The following is a 25,090-nucleotide window of genomic DNA, read 5'->3' as shown; positions in this document are numbered from 1 at the left end:
TACTGAATTAAGAAACTTTCTAAATACAATCAATTAAATATTCTGCATTGTTTCTGAAATAATCAAGTTTATCTTCACTATCCCTCTCTCAGCATCTGTTTCTCTTCATTCTGTCTTCATGCAGCAGTTGGGTGTCAGATATTCATTGACAGTTATTTATCCAATATTAGAGGTCACTCAAATAACTGATTCCAGTACAAACAAAAATCTAACAAAATAACTGCCTTTTGCACAAATCCTGCATGTAGAGAGACATGATGTCTGGTGAGTTTAATAGAGTGACCTCTAATACATCTTCTAGGCTAAAGGAGCCCCCCTATAAGATATATTGGATCTGACTCCACTGATTCCAGTACAAACAAAATCTAACAAAATAACTGCCTTTTGCACAAATCCTGCATGTAGAGAGACATGATGTCTGGTGAGTTTAATAGAGTGACCTCTAATACATCTTCTAGGCTAAAGGAGCCCCCCTATAAGATATATTGGATCTGACTCCACTGATTCCAGTACAAACAAAATCTAACAAAATAACTGCCTTTTGCACAAATCCTGCATGTAGAGAGACATGGGGGCAAATTCACTAAGCGCCGAACGCTAGCGTTAATTCGCTAGCGTTTGGCATTTTCGTTACTGCGCAAATTCACTAACGAACGCTGGGTAGTTTCGCTACTGTTACTTCGCACCCTTACGCCAGGCGAATTTTCGCTAGCGACGTAACTATGCAAATTCACTAACTTGCGCAGTGTACTGAACGCTACCTTTTACGCTAGACTTCCTTCGCCACCTCAGACCTGGCAAAGCGCAATAGAGTAGATAGGGATTGTTTCAAAAAAAGTCAAATTTTTTTCTAAGTCCCAAAAAACGCTGGCGTGTTTTCTACATTATGGGTGATAGGCTGAAAAAGATCGAATTTTTTTTTGGGGCTCCCCTCCTTCCCCCCTACATTTCCTGACTCATGGCAACTTACCTAGACAGTGGGCACATGTGTAGGGCAAAATAAAAATTTTATTTGATGATTTGAAGGTTTTCTTGGCATTTGTAGTGCTGATACGTATTCCTCCATTGAAATTTGAATTTGGCGCCGTATGCAAATTAGCCTTCGCTAGCGCAACTTCGCTTTACATAGCGAATCAACGCTAGCGCAACTTCGCAACCTTACGCTACCCCTGAGCGCAACTTCGGATTTTAGTGAATTTGAGGAGCACTGTCGAAACTACGCCTGGCGAAGTGCGGCGAAGTTGCGCCTGGCGCAACTTCGAATCTTAGTGAATTTGCCCCATGATGTCTGGTGATTTTAATAGAGTGAGCTCTAATACATCTTCTAGGCAAAAGGAACCCCCCCTATAAGATATATTGGATCTAACTGTCAATGAATATCTGACATGTAGAGAGACATGATGTCTGTTGATTTTAATAGAGTGAGCACTATTGTATCTTCTAGGCAAAAGGAGCCACCCCATATACTGTAAGATATATTGGGTACATTGATATATTGAACACCACTGGGTGTTTATCTTATTCCGATTCTTCTTTCTCCAATGGCCCCAGGCCAAAGCAGAAAGAAGCAGGACTGAGATCATATTTATAAGCACTTGGGGGGTGTCTAACATTTGGCAGCCCTAGTGATTATACCCCATCTTTCTCCTTTAAACCTAAGAAAGGCATCCTTGCTGTTTGGCTGATTCAGTCAATAGTATTAAAGGGGATGACCTAAAACGAACTTTCAGTATGTTGTGTACAGTGGAAACTATGCAATCAACGTTTTTTAATTAACCATCTCGTTTAAAATGGAACGCCACCATTTATTTTTGCTTTGTGAAAGAAAATATATCATTTTAAGCCGCTTTTGATATATATTAATTAGAAATTGTAACAAAGCAGCTTTTGTTTGTCTGTGCTCAGATGTAGAAGCCAGATGATTTACTGTACAGATTCACACGGGGTCAGAAATATCAGGGCAGAAATGCACAAATACAGGGGCACAATTACAAAGGAAGCAGACCCTGTGGCTGCAGGGGGGCTCCAGGAGGCCCTTATTAATGATCAACCTCTGATATTAAGGGATACATGTACTGTTAATATGAATGAATTTTGTTACAACAGCGCCACCTGCTGGTCAGTTTCCCACCAGTCTGACCAGCAAGTAGTCAAGGAAGTTGTCAGGAGAAAGAAAGAGGCTGATGTTTTTCTGCTTAGGAATAAAATTAGAAACCTTTCTCACATCTTTCCTAAGCAGAAGAACATCAGCCTCTTTCTTTCTCCCGACAACTTCCTCGACTACTTGCTGGTCAGACTGGTGGGAAAATGACCAGCAGGTGTAACAAATTTCATTCATATTAACAGTACATGTACCCTAATATATTGGAATTAAAAATAAATAAAATAATGAATGTACATTGCAAAGGTGCTTACAATGGCCGCCTCATCAATTTTACATTTACTCATTTTAAAGGTTTACTTATCCTTTAACCACAACCCAAGTGCAAACGAATCACCCACAACTTTTGGCTGTGGGAACAGGGGCTGTAGATAGGGGTAAACAGAGGTAACTGCCCACAGCAAAGCTACAGTTGCATTTAACTAGATACAGGTATGGGACCCTTTATCCAGAATGCTTGGGACCTGGGGTTTTCCAGATGACAGATCTTTCTGTAATTTGGATCTTCATACCTTAAATCTGCTAGAAAATCATATAAACATGAAATAAAGCCAACAGGCTGGGTTTGCTTCCAATAAGGATTAATTATATCTTAGTTGGGATCAAGTACAAGTTACTGTTTTATTATTACACAGAAAAAGGAAATTGGATTATTTGGATAAAGTAAGAGTCTATGGGAGACGGCCTTTCCTTAGCTTGGAACTTTCTGGATAACCGGGTTCCGGATAACAGATCCCATACTACTCAGATTTCTATTCTGGGTGGAACCAGTAAAGACAACCATGAAAGGTCCATACACATAAAATCCACTTTGAATGGAAAGAAAAGAATATAATAAAATCGACCTAATTCTTAGACATAATTCTACAATGCAATATTTATAACAGATTGACACTCTTGTGATTGACATTTATATGAAGGTTGGGGAGATCAGAGCTCATTGTATCCCATGTGGTGCCAAAGAATAGGATGAGAGAGCACTGACCTCTGAAAGATCCCTTAATGACTTGTGTGCTGACTGCGCTCATTATCAGGCAGGGTCGGGTAATTGTATTGGGGCCAGGTACAGGCAAGAGCATTAATGCCAATAGACTTTCAGGCTGCTGAGTTTCCAGGCCTTTGCTAATTGCCGGGACAGGTTGGCTGCTGAATACACAGGGGATGAGAGGCAGACGCCTTGTGTTTCCCGTATCAGTAAAATCAGAACTGATTGTGAATTACTGTATCTCCACTAGTGACCCACTTCCACTCACTCATCGCTCATCAGGGACAGCACTTTATGCAATTCTGATGCCGTGTTTCTCAGCTTCAGGGAAACAGTGCAGTGTCCTAACCTCATATAGTACAAGAGCTGGGGACTAAGTCTAAAAGGCTGAAGCAGTGACTGCACAGATCCTATCTGATCCCCATTGTAAGCAGCAGTCCTGTCCTGCTTTATGGCAGCTGAGATTCTAGCTATCTGTATAACAGAACATTCTGTCCCAGTGGCTGCACAGATCCTATCTGATCCCCATTGTAAGCAGCAGTCCTGCCCTGCTTTATGGCAGCTGAGATTCTAGCTATCTGTATAACAGAACATTCTGTCCCAGTGGCTGCACAGATCCTATCTGATCCCCATTGTAAGCAGCAGTCCTGTCTTGCTTTATGGCAGCTGAGATTCTAGCTATCTGTATAACAGAACATTCTGTCCCAGTGGCTGCACAGATCCTATCTGATCCCCATTGTAAGCAGCAGTCCTGCCCTGCTTTATGGCAGCTGAGATTCTAGCTATCTGTATAACAGAACATTCTGTCCCAGTGGCTGCACAGATCCTATCTGATCCCCATTGTAAGCAGCAGTCCTGTCCTGCTTTATGGCAGCTGAGATTCTAGCTATCTGTATAACAGAACATTCTGTCCCAGTGACTGCACAGATCCTATCTGATCCCCATTGTAAGCAGCAGTCCTGTCCTGCTTTATGGCAGCTGAGATTCTAGCTATCTGTATAACAGAACATTCTGTCCCAGTGGCTGCACAGATCCTATCTTCCCAATGGAAGCAGCAGTCCTAATAGTAAAAAGAATTTGGGCTCCATGTTTAATTTCCAAAGTACTATCATTATACAGCTTTTTATGTGTAGGTGACGGGTCCCCTTTAAATGAATAATTATTTTTCCATTGCTTAACATAAACAATTGATAATGACCCTTTATCCTCATTGCCCGTGCACTTGGATTAGGAATGCCAGATCATTGAACTTTTTTACTGAATCCATAGCCACGAGCTAGTAAATAATAGTAAATAGTAACAAAATGTCATATTTGGAGAAATTAAACCATTCTCAGGACCAGACTGAATCATTTCTCCTCTATAAGTTAAATGCAGTGAGAGTGAACATGGGAGATAAAGGAACTAAAGAAGAAGATTTGTTACTGTGACAATTCTCATGCCATGCGAGGGAACAGATCCATTTTTCTTACTTAATAGCGTCATCCAGAGACCCTCAGACTGGCAGATCAGGGCACAAAGCAGCTGGCATAGATAGAGGTAGATAGAGTATATAGACGTGATAATGTGTGAGATGTACAGAGATTTGTGTATGTGGAAAGGGAATAAAATAGATTAATTCTAAGGATGGATTGTTACTGTTTTTATTATTATATTACAGTACTGTATGCTAATCACTTCCGGGTTGCTATGATGAATTGGACCCTAGCAACCAGCTAATATTTTAAAATGGGTTAATACCAGAGACATAAATTATAATCAACAGTTGGAGGGTGACAAGTATAGTACCAAAACAATGGCACTCATTTACTGAGCCTGGGTTATTGTGCAGCAACCAATCAGCCGTAAGCTTTGACCAGCCCACTAGTAAGATGATGAAAGCGTCTGGTTGTTCTAGGATAGTTTACAAATTGACCAGTGTTAGTAAATGAGCCCTGTTGAATTGCATCCATTGCTACAGACAAAGACTCTTTCTTACCTCTGTGCTGGGTCGCATGGCAAGGCTTTCCTCTTGCGCTCCTGGCTCGCAGGATCTGCGCAACTGTCCCCAAGGCCACTCATTTTCAGCTCTTTCACACCTACAAAAAGAAGAAATTTGCGTGTAAGGAAATCGGCAGATTAAGGCCATGTGTGTGTTTAGAGTGTCAGAACAGAAATCAAATTTACTGTACAAACGTGCTAGTAATTTAGCAAAATGATATGTTCATTTAGCAATCAATCAATCAATCAATCAATCAATCAAAGAACAAGCTTAAGGGCTCTTACTGACGAGCAGTTGAAGCTGCGCTCCCCTGCATTCCGTTTTTCTGCGTTCAGCCGCAGGGGAGCACAGAAATAAACACATTACGTTTTTTCCAATGGGGCTGTACTCACACAGGCGCTTGTAGGCGCCGAACACAGGTTGAGACGCAACATGCTGCATTTTTCCTGCGTTCGGCGCCTACACGCGCCTGTGTGAGTGCAGCTCCATTGAAAAAAACCTAATGCGTCCTGCACTCCCCTGCGGCTGAACGCAGAAAAACGGAATGCAGGGGAGCGCAGCTACAACCGCTTGTCAGTAAGGGCTCTTACACACAAGCAGTTTTACCTGCGTTCCCCTGTGTTGCGCTTTCTTCCGTTCAGCCGCAGGGGAGCGCAGGATTAGAGGCACTCAATTATTGTCAAGGGGGCTGTACTCACACAGACGCATGTAAGCGCCAAATGCAGGTGGGAAACAGCATGTTGCATTTCACCTGCGATCGACGCTTACATGCGTCTGTGTGAGTACAGCCCCCTTGACAATAATTGAGTGCGTCTACTCCTGTGCTCCCCCGCGGCTGAACGGAAGAAAGCGCAATGCATGGGGAGTGCAGGTAAAACTGCCCGTGTGTAAGAGCCCTTAATCAGGATCTTGAAACCACACATATATACCATTTACAGACTGAATAACTACAGCAGTTTGTGGTTTATTAGGGTTAGGGTAAGTCATCCCCATAATAAAAACTTGCCTAATAAAATAAAACATATTTCTAAGCAACTGAAAAAAATTCAGTTTTTTGTAAAAACATTTGCTATTGAAAGCAGCATTTGCTTAATTCCTGGTTGCTACTTTATAAATGCTGCAAAAGTCGTATTTCGCCAGCAGCAAAGACAGGTCTTTTAATCAGCTGCCTCGTCTTACATTGTATCAACAGTCTGAACCGCCAGTGCAGAGAATAGAAGGGGACACACACTGCTTTCAGTACATATACAAATAACTTAAAAACCATAGAAAAGTTATAAATTGCAAAGTTGCTTAGAATTATGGTTTTTTTTATTAGGCAAATGTTTATTTTACTTGCCCTTTAAGTGCAAGGGTCGCAGGGAGACACAGAAGTCAGAGCTGACTGAAGCAAGGTGGTTAACTTTTAAGTTAACTTTTAGTATGTTATAGAATAGCTCATTCTAAGCAACTTTCCATTTGGTCTCCATTATTTATTTTTTATTGTTTTTTTTTTTTTTATATCCCACCTTTATCTTATACTTTCTAGCTTTCAAATGGGAGTCACTGACCCCATCTAGCTGTACAGCTACAAATTTATTTTCATTGCTACTTTTTAATACTCATCTTTCTATTCAGTCCCTCTTCTCTTCAAAGTCCAGTCTCTTATCAATTTAATGCAAGGTTGCTAGGGTAATTTGGACCCTAGCAATACAATTACTGCAATTTCTAACTGGAGAGCTGCTGAATAAAAAGATAAATAACTCAACAACCTGAAATAATAAAAAATGAAAAACAATTGCAAATTGTCTCAGAATATCAGTCTCTACATCGTACTGAAAGTTAACTCAAGGATGAACAACCCCTTTAAATCTAGTTTTAAAGGAAAGTAGCTGTCATCACTATTGACCGTGTTCTGCAAGTTGAACTAGAAAGGGATTGAGGTGCCACAGGTTAACACAAATGAAGGGGATAAAGTCAAGAAGCTGGCAGATAGCTGGTGTTTATTATAACTGATGATCCAAGAATCTAGGTCTTGGGTCCCGCTGTGTGATCATTACAGCACTTTATATGCACAGCTCCTTTCATTTCCACCAGCAGGATCTCCCCGTAATTAGAGTGTGAGCTCTACCCATTTCTTGCCAGAGGAGCTAGCAGTTCACCACAGGGTTCCTCCCTCCAGTGAGAGGGTTAAGAGGGAAGAAAGTCAGAGACAAGGAAGTAAATATGTTCTGGGTGTCATGGGAGATGTTAGAGGCAAGTTTCTATGCACAGTCGGCTAATGGGTTGGAATCAATAGGAGCCCATGTTGTGTTTTATATTGCCCCTTATCTGTCTGCTGCACCCTAAATTTAATGCCTCTCATTCTTACTCATGACCTAGTTTGCTGCTAGCTTTTATTAGCCACTTCTATGAGTGCAAAATAGTTCTATAAAGTTGGTGCTGCAGTTATTCTCCAAACCAGCAGTTAAAGGATGGTGTAAAGAGCTGACAATCTGCTGTTCCAGTATTCGTTGGGTATATGGCTCCAATTAAAATTCATATGAACGAGGATATTATTAAGGGCTCTTAGGGCTCTTACTGACGAGCGGTTGACGCTGCTACACAGGCGCGTGTAGGCGCTGAACGCAGGTTAAGACGCAACATGCGGCATTTTTCCTGCGTTAGTCGCCTAAACGCGCCCGTGTGAGTACCTGAACGCAGGTTGAGACGCAACATGCTGCATTTTTCCTGCGTTCAGCGCCTACATGCGCCTGTGTGAGTACAGCCCCATTGAAAAAACCTAAATGCGTCTATTCCTTCGCTCCCCTGCGGCTGAACGCAGAAAAACGGAACGCAGGGGAGCGCAGCGTCAACCGCTCATCAGTAAGAGCCCTTACACACGGCCGTTTTTGCCTGCACTCCCCTGCGTTGCACTTTCTTCCGTTCAGCCGCAGGGGAGCGCAGGAGTAGACGTAGTCAATTATTGTGAAGGGGGCTGTACTCACACAGACGCATGTAATCGCCAAACACAGGTTGGGACGCAGCATGTTGCATTGCACCTGTGTCTGTGTGTGTGTACAGCCCCCTTCAAAATAATTGACTGTGTCAACTCCTGCGCTCCCCTGCGGCTGAACGGAGGCCCCAGCAATATAAAGCATACATCGGCTTCAGTACAGGTATGGGATCCATTATCCAGAAACCCGTTATCCAGAAAGCTAAGAATTACGGAATTCCTTCTCCTATAGACTCCATTATTATCAAATAATCCAACTTTTTAAAAATGATTTCCTTTTTCTGTGTAATAATAAAACAGTAGCTTGTACTTGATCCCAACTAAGATATAATTAATCCTTATTGGAGGCAAAACCAGCCTATTGGCTTTATTTAATGTTTACATGATTTTCTAGCAGACTTAAGGTATGAAGATCCAAATAACAGAAAGATTTATAATCCGGAAAACCCCAAGTTCTGGATAACAAGTTCCATACCTGTAATACATTACACACAATGACCTCAACCTTGTATTACAAGACAGAGCAGAGCATGTGGTATAGGATAAAAAATCAAACTTCCCGGTCTGATCACTTGTCTTTCTTAGTGATGGGTGAATTTATTTGGCCGGCATGGATTTGCGGCGAATTTCCACTTTTCGCGAAAAAATTCACTGTGACAAAAAAGTTGTGTCGCAAGTCCAAATTATTTTGGCGCCCATTGATTTTCATGCATTTGGACAAAAAAAGTTGTGCGTCAATAATTCTGCCGCCGATTAACTGCAATGTGTTTTGTGAATTTTTCACAGATTCGCCCATCACTAGTCGCCTTTCTCTGTCCACTGACAGGAGGTGCACCCAGAGAGTCACCAGTATATAAAATACATCGTTTTAGTGCTACAAAAAAGCAGCATCACTTCCAGCACTGATGTATCTGAATGGACACACATTTAAATGTCTGCATGAAAGATCCTTAAAGACAGCTCTGCTTGGTGTAGCCCATTAATATTATCCTATAAAGTCATCACTAGTTAACTGTATCAGAGCAATTATTAGAGAAATTAGGACATAGCTTGCAATCTCTCTCCAGCCAAACTGAATCACACCAGTAAAATTTAAAGGGGAACTAAAGCTTAACTAAAGAAGTAGCTAGAAATAAGGTGCTTCTGTACCAGCCCAAGGCAACCACAACCCTTTAGCAGTAAAGATCTGTGTCTCCAAAGATGCCCCAGTAGCTCCCCATCTTCTTTTCTGCTGATTCACTGCACATGCTCTGTGCTGCTGTCACTTACTGAGCATAGGGAGCCACTCACAATATACAGTACACATAGAATAGAAATGTCACAATATAAGGCTGATTAGTAATTAATACACATAATTACTACATGGCAGCACAGAAACCAGTGCAATTAGCATCAGAATTGAATAATCAGCAAACCTGTAGCATCAGCTTATATTACAGCCAGGGAAGCTCATTTTCTGCTGCTGGATAATTAGTGACGAGCCCTAAGCTTAGCTTCTCAACAGCCAATCAGAGCCCACTGAGCATGTGAGTGTCACAGACACTTTCCAAGATGGTGACCCCCTGTGACAAGTTTGAAGTCCTGGATCATTGCTGCTATTGACAAGCTCAAACTTTAGCCTCGTGCAATAAGTTCACTATATAAAATATGACATTTTTTGCCATATTCATTTTTAGGGTTTAGTTCTCCTTTAAGCAGGACCATTACAGACCCAAAAGTGCTGATTTAAGATGTGTGGAAGAAGAATTGTAAATCTGCCCAGTTTGCATAGGTCACACAAACACAGGCCATAAAATCAACTTATTTCAAAACAAACTCAGCGTTCTATATAATCTCAGGATTGGTTCAGTGCTATACTTTGCCTGGGATTGTCGGGTTTTAGGGCTGTAACTATAAGTTACTACACGGATGTGGATCTATTCAATTGCCTGCGCAGGTGTATTGAGATTCTTTCCCCCAACAGACTCCCACAATCCATCAGAAATCCAGCTGTATCTCTATTGAAAAGCCAATGCAAGGAGAGGATCACAATGAAAAGATGCCGGTTATTCAGTTATTACTTAGAGCTGGTCTCATTGTTCTATTATATCCCAGAAGCAAGTGAAAGAAAGCCACATACTCTTCCCTTTGAGCAATAGTAGAGCTAGAAACTCCTTTGTCCTCAATAGGAAAAAACTAATTACCAGGGATACAGCGAGCGGCCCCCAATGCACTGATCTTATACCCCGACTCCTCTCTCTATTAAATTCCCTTTATCTTGGGAAACACACTCCAAACCTAATGTTCTGCCTCTATTCATACAGTGTCGCCAGTTTGTGGGAAAACTATAATAAAAACAGAGGTCTAATTGGTGCCATAGTGATACCTGGCTTGAAAGTGTTGTGATATATAGCGGAGGTGGTATATGTAGATAATATCAGATAATATCAGAACACTATCTCTCTCATTCACACCATATCCCACCCCAGCCAGAAATCATCAGCCAAATGTTCTGCAAAACTATATACCGTATATACTCGAGTATAAGCCGTCCCGAGTATAAGCCGAGGTACCTAATTTTACCTCCAAAAACTGGGAAAGCTTATTGACTCGTGTATAAGCCTAGGGTGAGAAATGCAGCAGCTTCTGGTAAGTTTCAATAAAAAATTGAGGGTTTCTGCTCCCATTGGAGGTGATGGCGTCTCGTTTTAGGATGCCGGCGACCATTCTTGGACGCCGGTGACTATTCTTAGACGCCGGCGACCGTTTTTGCGCTTGACCCGAGTATAAACTGAGGTACAGTTTTTCAGCATATTTTGGGGGCTAAAAAAATCGGCTTATACTCGAGTATACAGTATACAGTAGGTGATCTGCTACACTCACTAGGCCAGTTCTCTGAGGGTTATTCAGAAGCAGATAGGAAAAGATAAGGGGTGGTATTATAATTCATTAACCAGTTTAGGAAGCTGGAGGGTGAAATAAGATATTGCTAAGGCCGTGGCACACATAAGAGATTTTTTTTTTTTTGGCGACACAAACACAACGTGATACATTATTGGTCACACATGCACTCATACCCCAGGTCTGTATATTACTCCCTTTCTCTGCAATAACTTCATAGTAGAGATGCACCGAATCCACTATTTTGGATTCGGCGGAACACGTGAATCCTTTGTGAAAGATTCGGCCAAATACCGAACCGAATCCAAATTAGGAGTGGGAAAACATTTTTTACTTCCTTGTTTTGTTTGCAAATAAGGATTCGGATTCGGTTAAGCCGGGCAGAAGGATTCGGCCGAATCCAAATCCCGCTGAAAAAGGCCGAATTCTGTCCTAATCCCGAACCGAATCCTGTATTCGGTGCATCCCTACTTCATAGCACAATCTGCATTGCTATACAGGTATGGGACCTGTTATCCAGAATGCTCAAATGGATCTTTCTGTAATTTGGATCTTCATACTATGTCTACTAGAAAATCATGTAAACATTAATAAACCCAATACACAGGAGTAACTACAGAGAAAGCAGACCCTGCGGAGGTATAGGGGCCCCATGAGGACCTAATTCATATACAATTCCAATAAATATTGGTAAAACAGGTCAACTTCTAGACATTTTGGAGGCCTGAAAAATAATTTGCTGTGGGTCCCAGTAGTATTTAGTAACTCCACTGACCCAATTGGCTGGTTTTGCCTCCAATAAGGATTAATTATATCTTAGTTGGGATCAAGTACAAGTTACTGTTTTATTATTACACAGAAAAAGGGAATCATTTTTAAAAATGTGGATTATTTGGATAAAATGGAGTCTATGGGAGCATTCTGGATAATGGGTTTCCGGTAGAGATGGGTTAATCTGTCCCGTTTTGCTTTTTTGCAAAACTCTTAGAAAATCCGTGAAACAAAATAAATTCGCCCATCACTAGTTTCTGTATAATGGATCCCATACCTGTATACAATTTCCCTCAGTATGAGTCCCTATCCAACATAAAAAAGAATAATAATTTTGAAACGTTGTCCTGTGTCCTGACTTATAGCGCCCAATTGAAACAAATCAGATACGTTATTAACAAACATTTAGCCATTATTCACACAGACCCGACATTAGACACAATTTTAGGATCAAAATGTCGTTTTGTCTCCAGACGCTCCAAAAATATTGCAGATCTGTTATCCCCAAGCCTTATACAGAGCTCTGAATCTACTCATAACACTTAGGGGCAGATTTATCAAGGGTCGAATTTCAAATTTGAAAATACTTCGAAATTTGACCATCGAATTAAATTACTTCGACTTCGAATATCGAAGTCGAAGTTTCTTTGCATCGAATTTGGCCATTTGCGGTCGAAGTAAAATCGTTCGATTGAACAATTAAATCCCTCGAATCGAACGATTCGAAGGATTTCAGCGATCGATCGAACGATTTTTCTTCGACTTCAAAAAACGTAGAAAACTGCTCTAGAAGTTTTTTTTTAAAGAGACAGTACTTCGATTATCGAATGGTCGAATATTCGAACTATTTTACTTCGAAATGAATTCGAAGTCGAAGTCGCAGTATCCTATTCGATGGTCGAAGTATCTAGAAAATTACTTTGAATTTAGAATTTTTTAACTTCAAAAATTCCCTCTAATTCACTTCGACCCTTGATAAATCTGCCCCTTGGATGAACACAAAGGGGATGCATAAATGTGGCGCTCGTAGGTGTATCACATGTAACTTAAAAGAGCTACCACCTTTTTGTCTTCAATAAAACATATAATAGTAGACAATACATTAATTGTAATTCTGAAAATATTGTATATCTCATTAAGTGCAAAAAATGCCTCCAACAATATGTTGGACAAACAAGCCACACATATCACTGAGGCAATTTTGGGCGACTATTGAAAACGCATCGCCACGTGTTCAGGCGATTTTGCGCTGTAGCCTATGGGGGAAAAACGCTGAGGCAGTTCGGGGAGATAGTCGCGCAAAAGACGTGGCGATAAGTCACCAGGCGACAAAATCTCCCCGAATCGCCTCGTCTGGCCTTACCCTTAGAGGTGGGAGCACTTTAGACAAACTTCTAAAACAAGAAGCAAAGTGGATATTCTTTTTGGAGACCAGACAGCCACTTAGCATGAACCTGGAATACAATGTTTCCTGCTTTGTCTAATAAAGAATAAGAATTATATAGAAACCAAACATTTACTCTAAATACTAACTTAATATCTGAACTTTGTCACCCAGTTTAAATTAAACTATATGTATGCTATTTAACTGCTTTATTTGTTTTGCAAAAAACTATGTTTTTTAACTTTTGTACTTGAAAGTCTATGTAAAAAATTATTGATGGATATACCTATTTTGTAATGATGTTGTGGATTGGCCTTTCTTGAAATGTTTTTGATTGGTCCATCTCCAATTACTACCCCCTGGATTGGTGGCTAAATACGTGCTTGTGATTGGTCATTTTTCATTCAAATATGACTACATGTTCTAGTGTTTATTCAGCCTATGACTAAGTGCCCCTAAGGCACGAAACGCGTAAGGCTTTGTTGTGATGTTTTTTGCTTAAGTAAATACTTTTTTACTACATCTATTTAAGGAGTGTGGTCCGGTATGTGCCAGCCCTTCATTAATGATTTGCATTATTTGCTTCCCCGAGCTGAAGGTCTGGGGCTTGAGCACCTGGACCCCCCCTTCTTTTTGGGTAAATTAACCCCAACTTGTATTGCACTCAGCACTGAATGCTTCTTCTATTATAACCCCCCTATCCCTAACATCACTTTGTCTTACTATACATATATTGCACAGATACAACCCCTATCTCTGCCATCATCTTGCCTTACTATAAACACTTATCTACAATTGGGTATTTTCCAGAGAAACATAATATTAAATCTTTGCGACCCACTAGAAACTGTTTATTGTCCCTCTTTCCCTCTCCATACACAGTGATGGGGCCCAGGCTAGCTGCCCCCCATAAGACACATATAATACGTGGGTACATTTTGCTTGACCAACCAGCAATTAAAATGAAAATAAATACCCAACTGATTGGCACGAGTTACTGAACTGGATCAAGCTTGACCCCTTACTCCACCTTTCATATGAAATTGCAGCTTCATTTAGAAACTAAACTGATAACCACAAGTGTTTAGTGAGTCACAACTGATTGTCATTGTGGAAGGTCCCATAACAAACCAAGATGATTGTTGCACAACAGAAAATGTGACTTTATCTGGCACAAGTTATGTAAGATGCCCACAAAGCAGAATTCAGTGGCCAACAGAGGCACGACAGGAAGGAAGCCGAACTTACACAATGGCCAGCTAAAATCCTTTCCAATAGCCCGGGGCCAAGTTCTGACAATGATATTTCTGAATGGTCTGTGTCTTACTGCTGTTTAACCCTCTGCTGTATGGAAGGCTCCAAGCTAATTCAAGTATCTGGCAGCTTTTGGCTATAAAGTCAATATACTGACAAATTACAGATTGGAATTCCAGTGGAAATCTTGGAATGAAGCACTGTGGCACCTCCACTTCCCACTCATACAGCCACTCGCAGGAGCAGTGGTGTAACTATATGTCACTTGCATGTTTTCTGCAGGACAGTCCCGATTTTGACAGCTCCGCAGTCCCGTGTTTCTTACTGAAATGTTTCTCTCTGATCTCCTGCACTGACGCCAGAAAGAGATACAAAGTTTCTGAAACTTAATTAAAAGAAGAGGCTTTTTTCGGCAGAGAGCCCAGAACACTCAGAGGCTGCACTTTAATACATTTGTAACAATTTAAGATAAGCAATGATACTATTTAAGATAAGCAGGTCTCTTGGGAGAACTGAGACTAGCAGTTTAAGGACAATTTCACTTTCATTGGCAAAACTGTTAGAACATATTGCATTAAAATGCCCAGAAATTTGTTCAGACTTTCATAACCTGCCAATTTTTGTAAAATGGACGTGGTAATTAGGGGATGTGGACATAAAATGGGCGTGGCCAAAAGGGGTTGTCCCTCTTTTAATTTTTCCATTGTTGGGGGTTATGTACTGGGCCCCACAGCAAGTTCAATTTAGGGACCCCAAATATTGATAATTAGGCCTATTCCAACAATATATAATACAATTGCACATTAATTAGAACCCCCTATATTCCCGGGCCCCCCTGCAGGGTCTATTTGCTCTCTAGTTACACCTCCGTGCAGGAGCATGCATAGATTCATTCATATTTAAATACTGTATATACATTACACTCAGTTTTTTGAATACTAAAAAGCAGCCTTTGAGCCATGTGACCGCTACAGGTCATGTGACTTTATTTCTCACTGAGAAAGCAGCATATCACATGGGAGGAAAGGGATGGGATTTAGAAAACAGTCAATCACAGGAGGGGTGTAACCAGTCAGTTTATAAAACTTCTCATCTGTGTGTGTGTGGGGTTGTTGCCAGAACTAACAGCCGATCCATAGTTTGTTATTAAAGGGTGGTTCACCTTTAAGTTAACGTTTGGTATGTTATACAAATTCTATAACAATTTTGAATTATATGCCTTTTCTTCTGACTCTTTCCAGCTTCAAATGGGGGTCACTGATCCCATGTAAAAAGCAAATGCTCTGTAAGGCTACAAATGTATTGTTATTGCTACTTTTTATTACTGATCCTTCTATTCAGGCCTCTCCTAATTATATTCCAGTCTCTTATTCAAATCAGTGAATGGTTGCTAGGGTGATTTGGTCCCTAGCAACCAGATGGCTGAAATTACAAACTGGAGAGCTGCTGAATAAAAACCTAAATAACTCAAAAAACGCAAATAATAAAAAAATGAAAACCAATTGCAAATATCAGAATATCACTCTCTACATACTAACAGTTAACTCAAAGGTGTTATTAGGCTATTATTATTTGTTTTTTTCCATTTCTCATCATTATCAGAATCAACATATCATTATTATGATTATACAGTGTGTAGTTATAAAGCACCGTCATATTCCGCAGAGCTGTACAACAAATGGGTGTATACGCTGAACATACAGATCTACATAGAAAGCAACAAATACTAAAACAAGAGGCGAGGAGGGCCCTGCCCAAAAGAGCTTACAATCTAAAAGAAGGTGTGGGAATGGGAAAGATCAAAAGTCAGCAAGGTGAGACATGAGACATTGAGCATTGAGTTCAGTGCATGCTGAAGATATGCCAAGACAGATGCAGGAGAGTTTCTGTAAAGAAATGTGTTTTAAAGGAGAACTAAAGCCTAACTAAAGAAGTATATTGTACATTATATTTTGAGCTTCTGTACCAGCCCAAGGCAACCACAGCCCTTTAGCAGTAAAGATCTGTGTCTCCAAAGATGCCCCAGTAGCTCCCCATCTTCTTTTCTGCTGATTCACTGCACATGCTCTGTGCTGCTGTCACTTACTGAGCTTAGGGACCCACTCACAATATACAGTACACATAGAATAGAAATGTCACAATATAAGGCTGATTAGTAATTAATACACATAATTACTACATGGCAGCACAGAAACCAGTGCAATTAGCATCAGAATTTAATAATCAGCAAACCTGTAGCATCAGCTTATATTACAGCCAGGGAAGCTCATTTTCTGCTGGATAATTAGTGACGAGCCCTAAGCTTAGCTTCTCAACAGCCAATCAGAGCCCACTGAGCATGTGAGTGTCACAGACACTTTCCAAGATGGTGACCCCCTGTGACAAGTTTGAAGTCCTGGATCATTGCTGCTATTGACAAGCTGAAACTTTAGCCTCGTGCAATAAGTTAATTACATAAAATATGCCAATTTGAGCCATATTCCTTTTTAGTGTTTATTTTTCCTTTGAGATCTTTTAAAGGCAGAATATTGGACAGAATGTAAGAGAGAATTCAAGAGAATTCAAGAGAATTCAAGAGAATTCAAGAGAACACAGGGGTGTTGAGGAGCAGGTCAGAAGAGGAGTGTAACAAGCTGTTTGGTGAATATCTAGACATAAGTTCAGAGATTTAGGGTGGGGCAGAGTTATGAACTGCTTTGAATGTTAATAGTTTGAATTTTATTCTGAAAGATAGTGGAAGTCAGAGCAGAGAACAGCACTGATATAAATTTAGCTTCTTGTGCAGAATAATCTATGCCCGTATAGAATGTTTTATTGAAAGTTTATAGAACCATAAAACCCTCTTATAAACACTGTGTACTTCCCCTTTAACCTGTTTAGTGCCAATTGCAAGAGACACAACCAGCACAACTTGTTCCTAGGCAATGTGTTTCTAACCCAATTGCATATAAAAGAGAAACGTAGAATATATGGTTTGGCACAGCCATAGATTCCATAATCTACTGCACTTAGGCTAATGCCACATGGGGGGGATTTGCGGCCTGTGTATTAGTGCAGAGTGATAATCAGCCGGTCCTCAGTTGTGTGTCTGCGCCTGGAGCCAAACAATCCAAAAAGAAAAAAAAAGCTGAAATCCACTCTGTGTATCTTCACCAGGACTGAGGTAGTGGCTCTGGGTGCAGACAATAAAGATCTCAGATATTATTGTCTCAATGGGTTGATCCATTTGCTGCTATTAAAGATTGGGTCACAAACAGTCGAGAAATGAAAGTGTAGAAAGCCTCACCCCTGCTCTGAAAATGTTGCCAATTGCACCTGATATATAAAACGTATACACATGCAAAAGCATTTGTTTTGTTGCAATTTGAGAAATCACAGCAGAAGAAACTTGGAGCACAGCCACAATTATGCTGGAATTCCAATAAAAAAAGGCCACTATTGTGGTGAACAAAAATGTCAGTTTGCATTCTACAATAGCACTTTGCACAATGCACTGTTGTGATAAATGAGGCTTTTTGAGTATTTCTGAGGAAAAAAATCTTTCATTGTAGAGTCATGTTTTAACATTCTAGTGTTCCCTGTAGTCACAGTATAACATTCTAGTGTTCTCTGCAGTCACGGTGTAACATTCTTATGTTCCCTGCAGTCACGGTGTAACATTCTAGTGTTCTCTGCAGTCACGGTGTAACATTCTTATGTTCCCTGCAGTCACGGTGTAACATTCTTATGTTCCCTGCAGTCACGGTGTAACATTCTTATGTTCCCTGGTGTAACATTCTTATGTTCCCTGCAGTCACGGTGTAACATTCTGTGTCCCTGCAGTCACTGTAACATTCTAATGTTCCCTGCAGTCACGGTGTAACATTCTTATGTTCCCTGCAGTCACGGTGTAACATTCTAATGTTCCCTGCAATTACGGTGTAACATTCTTATGTTCCCTGCAGTCACGGTGTAACATTCTTATATTCCCTGCAGTCACTGTGTAACATTCTTATGTTCCCTGCAGTCACGGTGTAACATTCTTATGTTCCCTGCAGTCACGGTGTAACATTCTTATGTTCCCTGCAGTCACAGTGTAACATTCTTATGTTCCCTGCAGTCACGGTGTAACATTCTTATATTCCCTGCAGTCACGTGTAACATTCTTATGGTGTGTAACATTCTTATGTTCCCTGCAGTCACGGTGTAACATTCTTATGTTCCCTGCAGTCACGGTGTAACATTCTTATGTTCCCTGCAGTCACGGTGTAACATTCTAATGTTCCCTGCAGTCACGGTGTAACATTCTAATGTTCCCTGCAGTCACGGTGTAACATTCTTATGTTCCCTGCAGTCACGGTGTAACATTCTAATGTTCCCTGCAGTCACGGTGTAATATTCTAATGTTCCCTGCAGTCACGGTGTAACATTCTTATGTTCCCTGCAGTCACGGTGTAACATTCTTATGTTCCCTGCAGTCACGGTGTAACATTCTAGTGTTCCCTGCAGTCACGGTGTAACATTCTAATGTTCCCTGCAGTCATGGTGTAACATTCTTATGTTCCCTGCAGTCACGGTGTAACATTCTAGTGTTCCCTGCAGTCACGGTGTAACATTCTAATGTTCCCTGCAGTCACGGTGTAACATTCTTATGTTCCCTGCAGTCACGGTGTAACATTCTAATGTTCCCTGCAGTCACGGTGTAACATTCTAATGTTCCCTGCAGTCACGGTGTAACATTCTAATGTTCCCTGCAGTCACGGTGTAACATTCTAATGTTCCCTGCAGTCTCGGTGTAACATTCTTATGTTCCCTGCAGTCACAGTGTAACATTCTAGTGTTCCCTGCAGTCATGGTGTAACATTCTTATGTTCCCTGCAGTCACGGTGTAACATTCTTATGTTCCCTGCAGTCACTGTGTAACATTCTAATGTTCCCTGCAGTCACGGTGTAACATTCTTATGTTCCCTGCAGTCACAGTGTAACATTCTAGTGTTCCCTGCAGTCACGGTGTAACATTCTTATGTTCCCTGCAGTCACGGTGTAACATTCTTATGTTCCCTGCAGTCACTGTGTAACATTCTAATGTTCCCTGAAGTCACGGTGTAACATTCTAATGTTCCCTGCAGTCACGGTGTAACATTCTTATGTTCCCTGCAGTCACTGTGTAACATTCTTATGTTCCCTGCAGTCACTGTGTAACATTCTTATGTTCCCTGCAGTCACGGTGTAACATTCTAATGTTCCCTGAAGTCACGGTGTACTATTCTTATGTTCCCTGCAGTTACGGTGTAACATTCTAATGTTCCCTGCAGTCATGGTGTAACATTCTAGTGTTCCCTGCAGTCATGGTGTAACATTCTAATGTTCCCTGCAGTCATGATGTAGTACTGGCATATTCTATGCTGTCAAGGTGTAACACTTAAGTAAGTCTGTAAAAGCTCACTTACTGGATACTACTGACTCACCCCATTGAGTCTGTGGGTATAAAATAGCAGGAGGGGGGGATGCCACACATACTAGCTTCTGCCGACTGCCAATTATTATGCCGAGTACTGTAATCAGACAAATTCTCACCTTCACAAACTAGGCTGCCTATATATTTGCTACCCCCAAACCACCAGCCTATGTGTGAGCTAAATAAATACATTGAGTCACTGCTGTGGAAGCTGCTGATGCCGACTCTAATGTAGCAGCCAACTCTATGTACATACAGCTATTGCCAAAAGGCAATCAACAGGGCAGCTTTTAGCATCACTCCTGCTCTACGGCAGGATTTCTTTCTCTCTCTCTGCTTACTGTCCCATTCTGTGATAATCCATAAAAAAAAGTAAGTGATAATGTCAGATGGTAAGTGATTTCAGTATAGATAAAGGGATATGAGTAAAGCACATGGAGATTTGTGCCATACAGTGGCCAAATGGCTAGCAATAATGCGTGAGGTCTGTGTAGATCAGATGTGAGGCCAAATATGAAAATGTCAGAACCCTGTAGATAATCCATAATCCATATTTATAATATAAGACTGAAAGCCCTACAAAGCATAACCTAAATTAATTTTGTTTTTTCAAATGAGAAAGAATTGATAGACATTTATTACATGTACATTATGTATAACTGCACCCAGAGAATTTCTTTTTCTGCTTTTCTTTAACGATGGACCCTGGGAGTTTTCCTAATATCAGAACATTTCTATGGATTTAATCGTTTCAGCCAGAACATAAACAGGTCGATACAATATAAATAAAATGTATTTATCAGTGAGTGTACACAGCAAACACAGGCTGGTTTATGTTAGTGTCTATAGTTCTGGGAGGGACTGAAGAGGTTCTGTGTATGCAGTTAGTGATAAACAAATTACTTCTATTTATGTTATACAGCCTTGTGAAATTCCTAATTAAAATATTACAGTGAAACCTTTCACAGATGAAAAAAAGAGCTGTAATGTGTCACTAATGATATACATCAAATATAAACACCACTGTAAGAGCTTATGTGTAAGAGACTTTTGCTGGAATGCCATGGACACAGAACTCTCAGTGACTTCCAATATCCTTATAATATACAATAGGGAATACATTATCCCTTATAATACATGAGTGATACTCAGAGTTCCCTGTATAACTCAGCCTGCAGCCTTGTGCCTTTATATGGTCACAGAACAACCCCTCAGTGACTTCTAATATCCTTATCATTTACAGTAGGGGGTACATTATCTCTTATAATACATGAGTGATACTCAGAGTTCCCTGTATAACTCAGCCTGCAGCCTTGTGCCTTTATATGGTCACAGAACAACCCCTCAGTGACTTCTAATATCCTTATCATTTACAGTAGGGGGTACATTATCCCTTATAATACATGAGTGATACTCAGAGTTCCCTGTATAACTCAGCCTGCAGCCTTGTGCCTTTATATGGTCACAGACCCCTCAGTGACTTCTAATATCCTTATCATTTACAGTAGGGGGTACATTATCCCTTATAATACATGAGTAATACTCAGAGTTCTCTGTATAACTCAGCCTGCAGCCTTGTGCCTTTATATGGTCACAGAACAACCCCTCAGTGACTTCTAATATCCTTATCATTTACGGTAGGGGGTACATTATCCCTTATAATACATGAGTATTTCTCACTCATCACTTTTCTCCATAGTTCAGACCTGCAGTACCCCCTGGAGTAGAAGGGGTTAACACACTCAGGGCTCATTCCAATGAAGACAATAGGAAAGCGATTCCTTTGCTGAGGCATCTAATGAAGTGGAAAGAGGAGTGAGCTGTCCCAGTGAGATGCCTGAGAGGGTTACAGAGTAGTCTAGGCCACTGAATTCTCTCAGCAAAGTTCTGTCCTGAAATCCCTACCTCCCCGGCCCACCACAAAAGTCCATAGACTTCTACTTCTTCCCTCTTGTTTAGACATATAAATAAACTCAGGCCTCAGATGACCCTTCAGCAACAAAAGACACACTGCAGGCAACAAAATAAACTTGGCTTTTAGGGAAAGATTTTTAAAGGGGACATCAACCTAAAATGTCACTTCACACAAACACTATTCCGATGGGATGAAAGAATACTCCCTGCAATGGTAATATCAAGGGATCACCTTTATCACCGTCAGCAAATTCATGGAAAGCCTATAAATTAGTGTCATTTCAAGCATTTTGTAACACTGACAGATGTTAGTTTTTGTTATGTTATAAAATACCACTGTGCTGCCTGTGCTTTCAGCATGATTAAAGGGATTGTTTACTGTCCAGACACTCCAGGTTTTTTCAGACACAAAACCTTTTCAGTTGCTTTTTATTTTTTTAGTTACGAATTTATATATATACACCATCTCTCCCTACTATACCTGCTATCCCACAGTCACACTCCCTTCCCAGAGACTATTATCCCACTGTTACTATAGGCACCATCTCTCCCTACTATACCTGCTATCCCACAGTCACACTCCCTTCCCAGAGACTATTATCCACTGTTACTATAGGCACCATCTCTCCCTACTATACCTGCTATCCCACAGTCACACTCCCTTCCCAGAGACTATTATCCACTGTTACTATAGACACCATCTCTCCCTACTATACCTGCTATCCCACAGTCACACTCCCTTCCCAGAGACTATTATCCACTGTTACTATAGACACCATCTCTCCCTACTATACCTGCTATCCCACAGTCACACTCCCTTCCCAGAGACTATTATCCCACTGTTACTATAGGCACCATCTCTCCCTACTATACCTGCTATCCCACAGTCACACTCCCTTCCCAGAGACTATTATCCACTGTTACTATAGACACCATCTCTCCCTACTATACCTGCTATCCCACAGTCACACTCCCTTCCCAGAGACTATTATCCACTGTTACTATAGACACCATCTCTCCCTACTATACCTGCTATCCCACAGTCACACTCCCTTCCCAGAGACTATAATCCACTGTTACTATAGACACCATCTCTCCCTACTATACCTGCTATCCCACAGTCACACTCCCTTCCCAGAGACTATTATCCACTGTTACTATAGACACCATCTCTCCCTACTATACCTGCTATCCCACAGTCACACTCCCTTCCCAGAGACTATTATCCCACTGTTACTATAGACACCATCTCTCCCTACTATACCTGCTATCCCACAGTCACACTCCCTTCCCAGAGACTATTATCCATTGTTACTATAGACACCATCTCTCCCTACTATACCTGCTTCCCTAACACTGCTATCCCACAGTCACACTCCCTTCCCAGAGACTATTATCCACTGTTACTATAGGCACCATCTCTCCCTACTATACCTGCTATCCCACAGTTACACTCCCTTCCCAGAGACTATTATCCACTGTTACTATAGGCACCATCTCTCCCTACTATACCTGCTATCCCACAGTCACACTCCCTTCCCAGAGACTATTATCCACTATTACTATAGGCACCATCTCTCCCTACTATACCTGCTATCCCACAGTCACACTCCCTTCCCAGAGACTATTATCCACTGTTACTATAGACACCATCTCTCCCTACTATACCTGCTATCCCACAGTCACACTCCCTTCCCAGAGACTATTATCCCACTGTTACTATAGGCACCATCTCTCCCTACTATACCTGTTATCCCACAGTCACACTCCCTTCCCAGAGACTATTATCCACTGTTACTATAGGCACCATCTCTCCCTACTATACCTGTTAACCCACAGTCACACTCCCTTCCCAGAGACTATTATCCACTGTTACTATAGACACCATCTCTCCCTACTATACCTGCTATCCCACAGTCACACTCCCTTCCCAGAGACTATTATCCCACTGTTACTATAGGCACCATCTCTCCCTACTATACCTGCTATCCCACAGTCACACTCCCTTCCCAGAGACTATTATCCCACTGTTACTATAGGCACCATCTCTCCCTACTATACCTGTTATCCCACAGTCATACTCCCTTCCCAGAGACTATTATCCACTGTTACTATAGGCACCATCTCTCCCTACTATACCTGTTATCCCACAGTCACACTCCCTTCCCAGAGACTATTATCCACTGTTACTATAGACACCATCTCTCCCTACTATACCTGCTATCCCACAGTCACACTCCCTTCCCAGAGACTATTATCCACTGTTACTATAGACACATCTCTCCCTACTATACCTGCTATCCCACAGTCACACTCCCTTCCCAGAGACTATTATCCACTGTTACTATAGACACCATCTCTCCCTACTATACCTGCTATCCCACAGTCACACTCCCTTCCCAGAGACTATTATCCACTGTTACTATAGACACCATCTCTCCCTACTATACCTGCTATCCCACAGTCACACTCCCTTCCCAGAGACTATTATCCACTGTTACTATAGGCACCATCTCTCCCTACTATACCTGCTATCCCACAGTCACACTCCCTTCCCAGAGAGTATTATCCTTGTTGTTACTATACCAACTAATGCACTACCTGCACAGACATGAGGTGACTATGCAATGCATCATAACATTTACCTTACACTCTTTCTGCTGCTACTCCGGGGGGTCACTTATCTGTGGAGCTCTGGGCAGAAGTCCCTAGCTGAATCACCCCTAAAGACAGCTCTGTTTACAGTGTTGAATTCTTTCCTCTAATTTTGAAGATAAAAAATGAAAAATCAGAATTTTATTTGTTTTTCTCTGGCTAAACATTAAAGGTTTGCTGATGGATGGACCTACAAACTTTCTGAAGTCTCCCATAACAATTACCTCTTTAACAGAAAGCCAATAAATCTCAAACAATTAATTAGTCCCAGTGCTGCGTTTGGCCGCAGACAGAATGCTTAGAGGATTTTTTTCTATGTTATGATACCAAAATATGGGGGAGAAAATGTTGCCATGGCTGATCAAGTCATTACATAAGTTTATGTAATAATAGTGGTGTCTCTGTACAGGCTTATAGCAGACTTTAAGAACTGTATATAGTTTAGGATGAAAAAAGACACCAAGTTCTACTTCATGCCCAAGTGAAACCTGCCCAACTGCGAGTTAATCCAGAGGAAGCTGAAAAGAATCCATGAAGCCTTTACAATTGCCTCTGGGAAGAAATCCCTTCTTTAGTCTAAAAGGGCAATAAGACCAGTCCCTGGATGCACTTTGTAGTAAGGGCTATACTTTTATTTTGTCACTAGCTGAAATGATATCCAATCTGCTCCTAAATATACTGGAGTAGCCATCAA

The 25,090-nt window shown here is 41.1% G+C and overlaps 1 protein-coding gene across 6 annotated transcripts in view; it reads right to left on the bottom strand.

The window, feature by feature from the left end:
• The window catches only part of ncoa1.L (nuclear receptor coactivator 1 L homeolog), a 163,179-nt gene that overhangs the window by 112,458 nt on the left and 25,631 nt on the right, over positions 1-25,090 (bottom strand). For 5 of the 6 annotated variants that reach the window (XM_041563612.1, XM_041563613.1, XM_041563614.1 and 2 more), the window contains exon 2: positions 5,125-5,224. In XM_041563612.1, the coding sequence (XP_041419546.1) occupies positions 5,125-5,224 (100 nt within the window). Of the gene's footprint in view, positions 1-5,124; positions 5,225-24,386; positions 24,514-25,090 lie in introns of those variants that run through there. The other variant, XM_041563615.1, reaches the window with a different exon arrangement.

Source organism: Xenopus laevis, chromosome 5L (genome assembly GCF_017654675.1).
Source record: "Xenopus laevis strain J_2021 chromosome 5L, Xenopus_laevis_v10.1, whole genome shotgun sequence".
NCBI lineage: Eukaryota > Metazoa > Chordata > Amphibia > Anura > Pipidae > Xenopus > Xenopus laevis.
This window is presented reverse-complemented; position numbering and strand designations above follow the sequence as displayed.